The 13889-nt window shown below is 48.8% G+C and overlaps 1 protein-coding gene across 2 annotated transcripts; it reads left to right on the forward strand.

Annotated features, from left to right (window-relative positions):
• Positions 1–4080: 4080 nt before the first annotated feature.
• On the forward strand, positions 4081–12956 carry LOC136941252 (MAGUK p55 subfamily member 3-like). 2 transcript variants are annotated; one of them, XM_067233703.1, is made up of 11 exons: positions 4097–4198; positions 6937–6992; positions 9476–9533; positions 9869–9987; positions 10075–10152; positions 10510–10590; positions 10748–10885; positions 11220–11301; positions 12253–12338; positions 12484–12558; positions 12756–12956. In XM_067233703.1, exons 3-11 carry the CDS (start codon positions 9497–9499, stop codon positions 12954–12956), a joined length of 897 nt encoding a protein of 298 aa, XP_067089804.1. In that variant the 5' UTR covers positions 4097–4198; positions 6937–6992; positions 9476–9496. The 2 variants fall into 2 exon arrangements, with proteins under 2 accessions (XP_067089803.1, XP_067089804.1); XM_067233702.1 differs by lacking the exon at positions 6937–6992 and having other exon boundaries at positions 4081–4198.
• Positions 12957–13889: the final 933 nt, after the last annotated feature.

The raw sequence follows: 13889 nt of genomic DNA on the forward strand, positions 1-13889 counted from the left end.
ATTCAGGCTTGAACACCCAGCTGCTGCACGGTCAGCATTCTGCCATTCGTATTCATGGCCTGCATCGTTAAGTGACTGGATGTCTGGATGATGACTTGGCTCTGCAGCCGCTACAGTGCTGCTCTTCATAATGCATTCTGCAGTAGTCGGCAGGATTTGATTAGATTGGCATATTAATCATCACGCTGTTTGAACGCGATGTTTCCCTCTGCGCACAGTGGTCTCAGGGTCGTAATTTCCCAAGCATTTTACTGAGCAGTGATATTTCACATGGGGAAAATGAACTTGTCATCCTGGAGTAGCATGGTGCCCTGGTCTTACCTCTCTAGAGTGGTGATGGGTTGCCTGGGAATATTTGGCAGCCAAAGAGATGTTGTCGCTTTAGGACTTAGTCTACCCTTCATTTGATTTTAAAAGCAGGGATTGAAACTGCTGGTAAAGCTGGCTTTGTGGGTTCTTAATCTGGGGCAGTGAGCCACGACGACACACACCCAGACTATAGAGGGGAAGGGCTGAAGTACATATGGTCATGATTGCCCAGACTCGGCCAGCCCCCGCCCTGCCCTCCCACACCCAGCCCAGCCAAGCCTCACTCACTACACAAGCTTGACCCGGCACGTTGATTCTGGCCCAGCTCTGCTCAGGCCAGCTCAGCCTGTCCCATACAATCTTTGCAGCCTGATTAATGGACCACTTAGCGTCTGTGAGCTACGTCTCCCAGTCATTTGACCTGCAGGAGCTGTAGCAATGGGCACGCAATCGAATAAGTATCGAGCGGCAGCAACCTGAGCCAGGCCTGTTGTCTGGAGCAACTTGGTTCTCTCTTAAATCTCTGGGTCTGTATGATGAACAGATAAGTGATCCAGACTGTCTCAACATTACATGGTGAGATAAGGTGCCACTATCTATGCTGCACACTGGCCTGACTCACAGACAAGGGCAATGCTCAAAAGAGATTTTGAGGTTTCTTGCTTTGTCAAGTGGAGTGTTTGTGTCACTGTTGAATAGTTTGCTGTGGTTATTAACAGGCATTATTATCACCTGAATGCCACTGAAAATGGAAAACGTAAATTACGTTCACATTTGTATTTTTTTAATAGTTATAGATTATATAATATCGGTAACCAGAACAGTTGTTCAAGCTTTCTCTTAATGCTAACCTTGATGTATAGAAAAGTGTGATTTGTGAGTATACAATGTGGTTCTAGGTTGGGAAATTATTACGGTTTGTCAGAAACTCTTATTTTGAAAAATGTGGATTGCACCTGTTTATGCGGAAAATGTAAACAAGGAAATAAATTAAAGTTGATAAATTGAATAGAGCATGTTAACAGTTCACGTGGCTGCGCAGATTAAATCAGGGTATATATTTTTTTTACATTTCAGTGAGTAATATTTCAACCCGCCTATCTTCCATCAAATACGAAGGAATTAGCGATGGAGTCTTCAGACACAGGAGGCAGCTGTTGGACGACCCAACATGACAGGTGGTGAGGGTTGTTTACTAACAATGCACCAATGCTACAACACTACGGTAAACGTCTACAAATGGTCATACAAAAAGAACGGGAGCCAGCTGTTCATCAGTTTTATGGCAGTCAAAGGTTAAGATTCCTCCTTTCCCGATTTCTCCACCCCCTCCCTCCCTTTTTACCTCTTTTCTCTTTCCCCCCATCTTCCCTCTTCCCCTCCTCGGTGTCTGGTGCAGACAGCTGACTATAATTCACTTTCACTAATGTAGCTCTGCAGAACCGCAGCACTAAACACTATTAAACATTTCCCAGCAACCCTGTATCCCAGCTGCCTAAACTCCCCAGGTCCTCCACAGCCTTGCACCTTGTTGACAGAATTATGACCCACAATTCATTCATCCATTCAGGCATTCATCCATCTAACCATCTTTTTTTTGTCATGTATTCAGCCACCCAGCATCTGTTTCCTACTTGTAATGACATAAGATTTATTTTGGCTCCCCTTCATCATCTGCTGGTCAGTTCAGATCAGTTTTCATGCTGTCAGTGCGTGCTGACAGAGGGAATGTTTAATGGCTCAAACGCATGTCCCCTTCATCTGCGATGTATCCTGTGCTTCCTGCTGCATGAGCTGAGCTGGGAGAGAGGAGTGAAGGCTTCAGAAGCCCTGCCTGCCAGGATGGAGTCAGATGGCTGAGCGGTTAGGGAATTGGGCTAGTAATCCGAAGGTTGCTGGTTTGATTCCCCGGCTGTGCCAAATGACGTTGTGTCCTTGGGCAAGGCACTTCACCCTACTTGCCTCGGGGAGAATGTCCCTGTACTTACTGTAGATCGATAGATGGATAAGAGCGATCTGCTTAATGACTAAATGTAAATGTAGGCCTGATGCAGAGAGGAGGAGGATGGGGAAGAGGATGACTTTGTGGTGATGTGAGAGACACAGTGACAAAGACCTGGCACCCGGTTGACATCAGACTAAAACGGCATTAAGCCTCGCATCCCGTCCAGGAAAATGACAGCAAGCCGATGAATTTGAGAGCGGTAAACATGAGGGCAGCGAATAGGAGAGTGTTTCGGCACAGAAAGCCAAGCCTGACTGGGGTGATTAAGTACAGAGCTCTCTCCATTAACTCTCTCCAGTGTAAATAACATGCACAGCTCAAGGTCCACATGACTCCAGATCACATGACCGACGAAGCAAGCTGCATTAGACCGTGGCCTTCAAGGGGAGTGACCCAGCAGTTCCTCCTCCTGTCTGTGGCGCTGGTGATCCCTAGCCGAGGGACTGCAACCTGGCCTGTCTGCCCTCGTTTATTTATTCATCCTTATTTTGTTTATCTTGTCTGAGCCCGTAAGTCAGAGGGACAGAGTGTGTGTTGGTTCTGGCGGGAGGGGGTGGGGGGGGCTTGGATCAGACCAACTGCTAGGAGGGGGGAGGTTTTGAGGGGGAGGTTTTGAGGGGGAGGTTTTGGGGGGGATGTGTCACCACTCTGTCTCCTGCTTCATTATCGGGTACAGAAGATGTCCAGATGAACTAGACCAGTTGGAATCATGTGGTCTCCCCTCATAATATGTTGGTAATGTAGAGAAATCTCCTGCCTGTGTACATATGCAGACCCGGCCTGTGACCTATTTGTAAATTCAGGGACCCCCCCCCCCCCCAACCCTAACCCCCCCCCCCCCCGCGCTTGTTGTCATTCTTTCCAGTGACAAGGGTTAACAGATGTCTGTGAAGCTATTAGACTAGAGACCCACAACGACCTCTGAGAAAATTAATGAGCCTGTTTGGCATGAAGGACGGCCCCCTTTGTTGTGCCCCAGCGGATGTTGTGTTGAAACCGTCACTCGGTGAGGAAAAGCTCTTGAAGGTCTGTCATTTCAGGACATCTGTGCACATATATTCTCTTCTCCCATGTTGAAATGCTAGACTGATATCTACAGCATTTGTACAGAAGATCAAATATCCCTTGCTGTTCCTTGTCCCTATATGTAGCGCTGTGTTTAATCTGTAATACATCCCCATGTTGATTTAGTATACACATGTTGTGTCTTTCTTATGTGTCTGGGCAGTAAACTAATTCCCCGAGGGCCCAGGGGGAATCCTCCAGCTTAATTAGCATGAGAATGCAGGGAGAGCCCATCATTCAGACTCGGTTTCCTCTGTGGGAGCTGCACGCAGGGAGACAAAGGAGTAACAGACGCTAACGGGCTAGCCCGCTGCCTCTGCCTCAGCCTCAGCCTCAGCACCGCCATAGTCAAGGGATGGGGGGAGGGGACAAGCTCCTGTCTCTGAGAAAAGGAGGTTGAGGAAAGAGAAAGGACCGGGGGGGCAACACACACAGAGGATGCCCTGCACAGAAGAAGATTCCACTTTCCTGCTCTAATACTGTCCCATCCTCTGATGCTCTTGAAAGCCTTGAACAGAATGAGAGCAAGCAGGGAGACCGAGAGAGAGAGCAAGAGAGAGAGAGAGAGAGAGAGGAGGAAGAGCAAGGGGAAGCAGGGGAGGGGAGGGGCTAAGAGGGGAGGGGATATCGAGAGGCAGCAGGGAGCTAGAGAGACAGAAAGAGAGAAGGAGGCGGGGACACTATAGCAGCAGGTTTGCGAGAACGGGAGCTGAACTAGGAATCGGAGCGAAAGAAACGGTTTAGCTACTGTTGGAGGAAAAAACAAAACAAACACTGACAGAGAGAGAGAGAGAGGGAGCTAGGCTGAGAGAGAGAAAGGTAAGGACATTCTGCTGCATACATGTCACGCACGCCTCCGGTGCTGTCTATTTTCATCCCTGACTGAGGCGTCAGTGTGAGAGATGCTCTGTGATGAGGAGGGGTGTTTCCCTGCCTGCCTTTTAACGACAAGCGGGATAGGCACGGCCCCATGGCACTGCAGCATGATGCGGAGAGATGGAGGCTGGGAGGGAGGTAGACAGGGGAAGTAAGAATCGAACGGAGCAGGCAGAGGGAACATCCAGTAAGCTAGCCCGGCTGTATGTGTGGCCTGGCTGTACCCTGTCTGAGATGTGCGTCGGTTTGTGTGTGTGTCTGGGAGGCAGGGGATGGGACTGGTGACTCTATCCTGGAGCTGTCAACACATATGTTGTTTTACTGTAAAGGTAATGTAGGATATGGTTAGTGCCCTGGCCACACCTTACCTCTCCAGTGTCGTCTCAGGTAAAACACATTGATGTGGGGAGCTGCAGAATTCTGCTGTGTGTGAAGTGGAAATGTAATTTAGACTGTGAACAGCTCTGTGTAGTTGTGTGTGTGTGTGAGTGAATGAGACATTGAAAGTTGTTCAAGTATGCATGGTAGGCTACTGTTGGTCAGGGTAGTATAATACCAGCAAATCAGCTTAGTCTGTGTGTTGTTTATGGGTGTACAGTCATGTTGCCGGACAAAACTACATGTTTAGCAAATTACAGATCAAGGACAAGCATTTCATCAATCACTGTTACTGTGGGTACAAGGTTGTGATTTCAGTGTGTGAATCAAGTTGACAGTTGTGGATGGTGTGGCTGTAATAAAATGCCCGATATGCTGGTGTTGACATCAAGTCAGGCTCTCCAGCATTTTGGTCTAATAATTCACTGTCGTTTTTGGGGATAACGCCACAAATGGCAAAATAACAGAGATTCTCTGGGCATAATGGTGATAAAAGTGGAACCGCAACAGATCTGACTGAACTACATCAGCTGGTGAACAGAACTCCTCGTTTCTGGTCAGTTTGACAAAGCCTAAATGTTACTGGCAGTACTATAGTGACGAATGACTACAGTGTGTTTTCAGATCATGACATTTGGAATTAAATTTGGAAAAGGTTACAAAATAACACATTTAATTGATTGTGATTAATGGCTATTATTGTTACCGCAATAGTATTATAATCAAAGAGAGAGGGAGAGAGAGAGAGACCGAATGACCTTGGCTGCCTTTGTACCACTGTGACATCTAGATGAGTGACAGGCTAATAATTATTTTGGACTCAACCATCCATCATCACAAAAGAAGGCGTCTATGTGCAGTCAGTGCAGAGGCCCACCCAGGTGATTAGCTCCATCACATTTGCCTCTCTCCTAGCCACAACGATCAGCCGAATCAAATCTGTAGCTGAAAGCGGGGTAATGTGGAACTCCATAGCTGGTCACTGGAGGTTGTATATTACTGACCATCACTGTCCTTCATAAAGTCCGATCCTCTGCAAGGCTCCTGACAAGGAGCAGGTTAATGAATGGTTCTGTGACTTTGTGTGGGAGGTGGATGGAGACTGGAAGTATGAGTATGTGTTGTGTGTGAGTGTGGGTGGGTGTGTGACTGGATGTATAAAATGAATGACAATGCTACAAAGTTTGCATGTGGGGGCAGTCGTAATCTTTCATTGATGGATGAACCACAACATTGACAGTAATCCATTTATTCCTAATACATGCAACTCTAGTGGTTCACTGGCTGTTCACGCTGAGATCTCATCAGTGTTCCGGGTGATTTGCGTTAGTCCTCAGTTCTCTGTGCATCGTGATTACTTCTAAGCTCCTAAACTACATTTCATCAGACTGAAAGGGAAAACATGGCGCCAAGGTCTATTCTTGGGCCAGCGAAGTTCTGTGTACATGAACAGATGAGCCTGGGATGCTCAGTATAAGGCACTCGGAGCGACGCTATTCACAGACATGTCATCCGTGCTTCTGAGTTGTGTTGGTGCAGTCTACACGACCGGTCTGGCAGCTTAATTCTCCCCTGACACCCCCACCCCCACCCCACTCCCACACCCACCCAACCACCCACCCTCTGATGACCTCATCGTGGCGCTTGGGTACTCGTTCTGCCGATGATGTCAGTGTCCCAGCAGCCTTGAGGAGAGAGTATAATGGATGTGCAGGTGCAAGGCACTGGTGAGCATGGCCTTGTGGTTGCTACAGCATGATGCTCATAGACCGTTCAGCCAGACCCTCACTGCCTCTTTCCTCCCCATTATTTAATTTGGGTGATGTTTAAGATGACGATGAACAGGATAATGGTACTGTATTTGCCTCAGGGAAGACAGTTGTAGCCCATGATCTGTGTATCTTGTAGCCTGAGGCAATAGACACACACACAAACCTCAAATTACCATGACTTTATCATTATTTTTTCCTGGCCATGGCCTGTTCTCCACTGGCTGCTTTGTTTGTGTGTGTGTGTGTGTCTGTGTGTCTGTGTGTGTGTGTTTGGAGGAGTGGTCGGGATGGTACATTTTGACTTAATGTTTATTTCATTCCAGTATCTTGGCTACATAGGAGGCTAGGTGGCATCAGATATATAGTACACTGCCAGCCCAAGTCCTCTCAGTTCACAGCCCAACATCTGTGCTCTGTCACCATACAAGCTGAAACTGTTCAGGCATGGGCACCAGGTCTTTAATAACCTCTGTCTTGGCACATCACACATAACACATTAACATTTCAGTTCCCATTTCTGCTTCCCATCAGCTTTTCATCGGATGCACAAGGTGGAGGAGGGGGGCATTTAAAGGGATAGAGACCGAGTGAGTATCAGACACACACACACAAGTCCTCTCAGTTTGGTCTGAGCCGCATTCAGGTGATGTCATACTCAGAGATGGCAAAAGTACACGCTTACTTTACTCAAGTAATACTTGTGTTTCAAAAGACTGGTTAAAGTTGAAGTACTGACTACACTTTTTCACTCAAGTTAAAGTTAAGAAGTATGGGCTCTGCCATATACTTGCGTAAAAAGTAGTCATTACTACTACCTGTTTTAGTACAAATCTGTAGTAAAAAAATAGTGAAATACCAGATACCGGAACAAATCTACTTAAGTACAGTAATGACGTATTTGTACTTCATCCCTCCTCATCTCTGATCATATTGGATTATTTCCAAGAAAGCTTTGTTTATATTTTTCTTTATTTGTGTTGGATATGGTGGTGAGCCGTTTCCAGGCCTCCTGCTGTCACCCTGAGGGTACAGGCTTCTGCTTCACTCCTACTCTAACTGGAGAGTCACACAAGTTCCCTCCATTCAGCTCTTCCATTTCCAAGGATCCTTGTTTCATCTCTCTCTCTCTCTCTCTCTCTCTCTCTCTCTCTCTCTCTCTCTCTCTCTCTCTCTCTCTCTCTCTCTCTCTCTCTCTCTCTCTCTCTCTCTCAATATCTCTCTATCTCTCAATATCTCTCTCTCTCAATATCTCTCTATCTCTCAATATCTCTCTCTATTTCAACATATATCTCTCTCTCTCTCAATATCTCTCTATCTATCTCAATATCTCTCTCTCTCTATATTTCTCTCTTTCCATCTCAATCTCTCTCTTTCTCATGTTCGAATGAGGAAAAAAGGTAATTTGTCCCTCCAGCACCATTTGATATGGTTGGCCACCCTCCTCATTCTTTTTAATCAAGTGGTTGTGATTCAGGCTGGTGGCTGACGCAAACATTTCTGTGTCTTACTTGGGTGAGTCCGGTTCTTTGTGGTCTCACAGTTGGAATTTCCTTCTAAATGGCTTTCGACTTGGCATCTGTGAGTGTGTGCGTTTATATATGTGTGTGTGTATGTGCCTACATATGATTGTCCCTGTGAAATAACCAGATGCTCACTGCCGTATTAGTATGCTTAGGAAGTGCAACAGTAAACCGTTTTTTGAAAACATGCCGCACTCTGGCTGGAACTGGATGTCAGTGAGCACTCAACAGCCTAGAAGCATCCCTGGAGAGGTAACACAAGGGGCCCTATGCCACACACTACCTGGGCCCCGTGGTCAGTATAATACTGGGGTCAGATGGCTGAGCGGTTAGGGAAACTGACTATTAATCAGAAGGTTGCCGGTTTGATTCCTGGCGTGCAAGATGACGTTGTGTCCTTGGGCAAGGCACTTCGCCCTACTTGCCTCGGGGGGGGGGGGAGGATGTCCCTGTACTTACTGTAAGTCGTTCTGGATAAAAATGTAGTAATTCTTCTGCTAAAATGACTAAATGTAAATGTGTTTTGCACGTGGGCCAGGGTGCCCAGTGAATCCCCAGCCCAGAGGAAGGACCAGAGGTACTCCCCAGCAGGCAGGAAGGAGAGACTAAGGAGTACTGCCGGCGGTATTGATCTGTAGTGCTGGTGTGAGGTTACACTGTCCATTACTCAGGTCTACTGGAGACTTGGAGTTACCTCAGACAGAGAGAAAGAGAGAGAGACAGGGAGAGAGGGAACACCAGGTAGGGTGGCCATGGGATAAATATGATGATGGTCTGAAGGGAACTCAGATTGTGCAGACGGAGATTATGGGTGTATCAAATTTGCAGCATTTACCTAAGAGCAAGGAGATGATCGAGCCATTTTTATTCCCCTGACAGTGGATTTTCCCTAATCGGCTTTGCCGTTTACCTTACATACATCCTGTTGTGGTCAGCCATTGAGAGAATGTCTCTTAAGGGGGCTTGTCATGGTGTTGCAGCAGCAGAAAGAGAGACGGACTTTAATGGATGGCCTTGTATTGTTGTTGTTAGTGAAGAGGCAGAGCAGAAAGCAACAATTCAGCAAACACAGAGCCTGGCCATGCCTTGCAGCACACCAGGAGTGGGCCGAGGGCGCGTCACTGTGATGAATAGGAGTCTCATTGAATGTGTGTTGTGCTATCGTTACGTCTACATCTCGCCCACACACACACACACACACACGCACACACAAGCCCAATACTGAAGCTACTTCTGTAGTGTGGTCCCCTAACGGCCGTACAGTAAGCAGAGCGTGAGAGGGTCCGTGGAGAAGTCCAGAATGTAAACGTGTCTGTCTCTGTCTCTCTGGGAGTCAGGTGGCTGAGCGGTTAGGGAAGCGGGCTAGTAATCAGAAGGTTGCCAGTTCGATTCCCGGCCGTGTCAAATGATGTTGTGTCCTTGGGCAAGGAACTTCACCCTACTTGTCTCGGGGGGAATGTCCCTGTACTTACTGTAAGTCACTCTGGATAAGAGCGTCTGCTAAATGACTAAATGTAAATGTCTCTGTTTTGTTTCCCTCTCTCCCCCAGGATTCTCTTCCTCGCTGACCCATGAAAGAAGCCATGCCTGTGCTCTCAGCAGGCGGGGGTACCGGAATTTACTCTCATAATTCGCACAAACACATACAGTACAGTCAACGTTGTCAGACGACATACTAACAGACGCATGCAGCAGTTTAGGTTGTCAGACATGTTTAGATGGTATAAATAAGTGATTACAGCCCCGCTTCCTCCTTTCCTCTCCTCACGCACTCGCCTCTCTTTCCGTCACTCTCCATGTTCTTTTTCCCTGTGTCTCCTCACTTCCTCTCCTACTCTCCCACTCCCCTTATCCTCCTCCTTCTCCCTCTACCCCCTCCTCCCCTGTTTTCTTCTGCTCCTCCCCTCCTCCACCCATCCCTCTGTCCTCGTCTCCGTCCACAGGGCTCCATGAGACACTGGCCCTGTTGACCTCCCAACTGCGTCCCGATGCCAACCACAAGGAGGACATGGCGTTCCTCCAGGACGTCTTCAGCGAGAAGAGCCTGGGCTACCTCATGAAGGTGACCGCTGAGGGAGACGTTGTGGCAGCGGACGTACGTATGACAGGTTCTGAAGAACTGCTGTGAACTCCCGTCTTTATGTCGCAGATCCACGAGAAGCTGAGACAGTATGAGAGACAGAGCCCCACTCCTGTCCTACACAGCGCCGCTTCTCTGGCAGAGGATGTAAGTTTGGCTAACTTCACACACACACACACACACACACTTTTGTAAGCTCCTGAAGGGTCAGTCCCAGCAGGTCACAAGAGAGAACCGTTGCAGGTACGCAGAGCTGGGGTGTAATTTGCTATAGTCAGAAAGTGCAAACTCATCCAAACACTCACCGAATGAGATTCCACTTCCTGCTTCACCTTACGCCAGTTAGCAGGGGGGTAAAATGCTGACCAACACTTTTGGCTACTTATTTCTTCCCTGTGTGAACGTGTGTGTAGGAGTGTGACTGTGCCAGTGTAACATTTAGTGTATGCACAAACTCAAGTTTCCATCTGGTAGAGGTCTAATCTCAGGCTGTGTGATTGCCAGGTGGCCGAGGAACTGCAGAGTGGGCCAATGAGCGTCGAGGAGAAGGAGCTCATGCAGCTGTTGACTTCACCTCATCTGAAGGTAAACAACAACACTTTCTAGACCAAGGTTGTCATGCGGAGCTGAATAGGCTCACCCTTTGAGAGTTGAGTATTTTCCCTCCAGTGACGACAGCCTGGGGTCAGGGGGTCAGGGGGTCAGGGTGTATTCTCACCCTCTGAGTGCTGTGTCTTTCCAGGCGGTTCTGTCAGTCCATGACACGGTGGCCCAGAAGAACTTCGACCCTGTGCTGCCTCCGCTGCCTGATGACTTTGAGGACGAGCTGGAGGAGGAGTCGGTGAAGATCGTCCGCCTGGTGAAGAACAAGGAGCCTCTGGTGAGCCGGGAGGGAAGCTCTAGAATCACGGGACAAGGAGGGAAATACAAACATGGAAGGATGTGTGACGTATTTGGGGGTCAGATGGCTGAGCGGTTAGGGAATCGGGCTATTAATCAGAAGGTTGCCGGTTCAGTGCCAAAATGACGTTGTGTCCTTGGGCAAGGCACTTCACCCTACTTGCCTTGGGGGGAATGTCCCTGTACTTACTGTAAGTCGCTCTGGATAAGAGCGTCTGTTAAATGACTAAATGTAAAAATGTAAAATGTATTTCTCTCTCTTTCTCTCTCTCTCTCTCTCTCTCTGTCCCTCTTTATATTTCTCTCCTGTCCAGGGGGCCACAATCAGGAGGGATGAGACCACAGGATCTGTGATCGTGGCTCGCATCATGAGGGGAGGGGCCGCAGACAGGAGTGGTGAGTGTACCGTCTGTCTGTCTGTCTGTCTGCGTCTCTGTCTGTCTTCCTGTCTGTCTGACACATCTATGACATACACGATACCTGAGAGGATAAAGAAGCCAGAGAAGAAGTGGATACTCAGGGGAAGATGAACGCCCGGCATGGCAGACAGACAGACTGATCTGTGCAGTGAGCTAGCTTCTGTTTGAGAGCTGACGTCTCCCGGGAGCCAATCACACTTCACACAGACTCAGGAAGGAGCTGACCACGGACGTTGCCATGGTGATAGCGGCTGCACAGAGGGAGGCAGCTGTGTGTGGGTCTGATACATGAGGAGGAGGGGGAATGTAGATCCGAACCTATAACTGCTTATGGATATTAATGATTAATGACTTCCAATGATTTGTTGTTGTCTTGCTAGCATGTGTCCAATGGATATCTGAGCTATAGAAAAAAAAAGAATGAGCGTGTCCCTGAAAGTATTCTTTTTTTTTACAGAGGCTTGGCCTATGAGTGTTTTTGTGTGCCTGTGTGTGTGCTTGTGTGTGCGTGCTTGTGTGTGTGTGTGCGTGCTTGTGTGTGTGTGTGCTTGTGTGTGTGTGTGTTTGCGTGCTTATGTGTGCGTGCTTGTGTGTGTGCGTGCTTGTGTGTGTGTGCTTGTGTGTGCGTGCTTGTGTGTGTGTGAGTATGTGTGTGAGTGCCAGGTCGATGCTGTTTGAGTACACGCTGGTCTCACGGTGTCTCTCTCTCCCTGTCTCCCTCTCCAGATCATAGTGCTGAGAGGCTTCGATTCCCTCGCTCCGTTTATTCAGATTTCATTGTTATGATCCCTCCCCCCCCCCCCCCCCCCCCCCCTCCCAGCGTGGCTCCTGACTACACATCGCTGACACAGCCCTCTGCTGCTCCGCACCACCCGGCAGAGCCGAACATGAGTATTGATCTGAGCTGTGTGTCTGTGGGTGGGTGCAGGTCTGGTCCACGTGGGAGACGAGCTCCGGGAGGTGAACGGCATCTCCATCATCCACAAGAGGCCGGACGAGATCAGCCAGCTGCTGGTGAGACCGCTGGGTCACGTGACACGTCGACCCTGCCGTACAGCATGACCCTGGTCATGCAGCGTTGGGAGTTTGGTGCTTGCTGTTGACTGTGGCTCCGTGGTCATCACCAGTCTCTGTCTCTCCCTGTGTGCCCGTGCTGCAGTCCCAGTCCCAGGGCTCCATCACGCTGAAGATCATCCCCGCCATTAAAGAGGAGGACCGTCTGAGAGAGAGCAAGGTGAGCGTCACGACCCGGCGAGCACAGCTGCTCTGACGGGGAGGAGAGTCCGAACACAGAGCTCCCTGCTCCTGGTCTTGGGGCTCAGACACTGGACGGTCTGTGGTGCTGGTCACCCCTCCTGTGTATCTCCTGTACCAACCCGTGGTGATTTCCTGGTGGTGTGTGTGTCCGTGTGTGTGTGTTTGGCCTCTCAGGTGTACATGAGGGCCCTGTTTGACTACATTCCCTTGGAGGACAAGGCCACGCCCTGCCAGGAGGCGGGGCTTCCCTTCAAGCGAGGGGACATCCTGCAGGTGGTCACCCAGGATGACCCCACGTGGTGGCAGGCCAAGAGGGTGGGCGACAGTAACCTCCGCGCGGGCCTCATCCCCTCCAAACACTTCCAGGAGAGGTGAGACAGGGCCACACATTGCCAGATCACAAACTAACCATGATGGTGCTCTCCAGTTAGGGGAGAAATAGAAATGGTACGTTCTTGTCAGAGAGGTTTAACCTATGAACATGGGAGGAGTCTTTGTTCTGAGCATTCAGTAATGAGCTCTCTATAAGCAGCGATTCCCAACCTGTGGGCCGCGGCCCACTAGTGGTCCATTAGGGTAATGCAGAACGGATTTGAGCAGTAGGCTAAAGTTAGCTAGGCTAGCAAGCTAACTATTTTTACGTTTAATTATGCCGTGAAAGCGAACTGTTCGGCTCTCCCGTGGTGTTGTTAAACATAGACACGAATTACGTGAACGGATGTGTTGGGGGGCCGCAAAAATATTTGAGCTTTGCAAGTGGGCCGCGAAGTGGAAAAGGTTGAGAATGGCTGCTCTATATGTACTATAGAGTGCATATCGATAGATCCAGAGAAAAAATAAGAATTCTAACCCTTGTGATAAGATAATAGATATGGTTCCTGCTCTGTAACAGCTAACTGTGTGGGCTTGCTGGCTCGTGAAAACAGAAGCAGATATTTCTGTGAAGCACACTGTCTACCATCTCATCCATATTTATGTGCTCCGCACAAAATGTTCAGATTTTTTTTCCTTCTGAAGATGTTTTTAGATCAAGCATCCTCTTGAAGCATGCACGGATCTAAACATAGGTATGAATGAGAACCATTCAGTGTCCGTGTCATCACACTGTGGAGTTTTCTGTGAAGGGCAATCCCTGCCACTGCCCTGTGCCAACTTGATACAGGTCCAGCCCCTCCCACTAGCCTCGTCTTTGAACTTGGTTGGAGGTGAGGGTCAGTTAGATATTGGGTGAGGGGGGGCCTGGATTAATCATGGAGCCAGTGTGCCACACAGAGAGGGAATATGGCTGTGGGTTTAATCTTCCCCAAC

This window comes from Osmerus mordax, chromosome 3, assembly GCF_038355195.1.
Source record: "Osmerus mordax isolate fOsmMor3 chromosome 3, fOsmMor3.pri, whole genome shotgun sequence".
Taxonomy (NCBI): Eukaryota; Metazoa; Chordata; class Actinopteri; order Osmeriformes; family Osmeridae; genus Osmerus; species Osmerus mordax.

Coding starts and splice junctions, on each gene's coding strand:
- LOC136941252 (XM_067233702.1), top strand. CDS start 9,497: ATGAAAGAAGCCATGCCTGTGCTCTCAGCAGGCGGGG. Junction 9,534..9,868: donor TGTGCTCTCAGCAGGCGGGG/GTACCGGAATTT, acceptor CTCCGTCCACAG/GGCTCCATGAGACACTGGCC. Junction 10,153..10,509: donor CCGCTTCTCTGGCAGAGGAT/GTAAGTTTGGCT, acceptor TGTGATTGCCAG/GTGGCCGAGGAACTGCAGAG.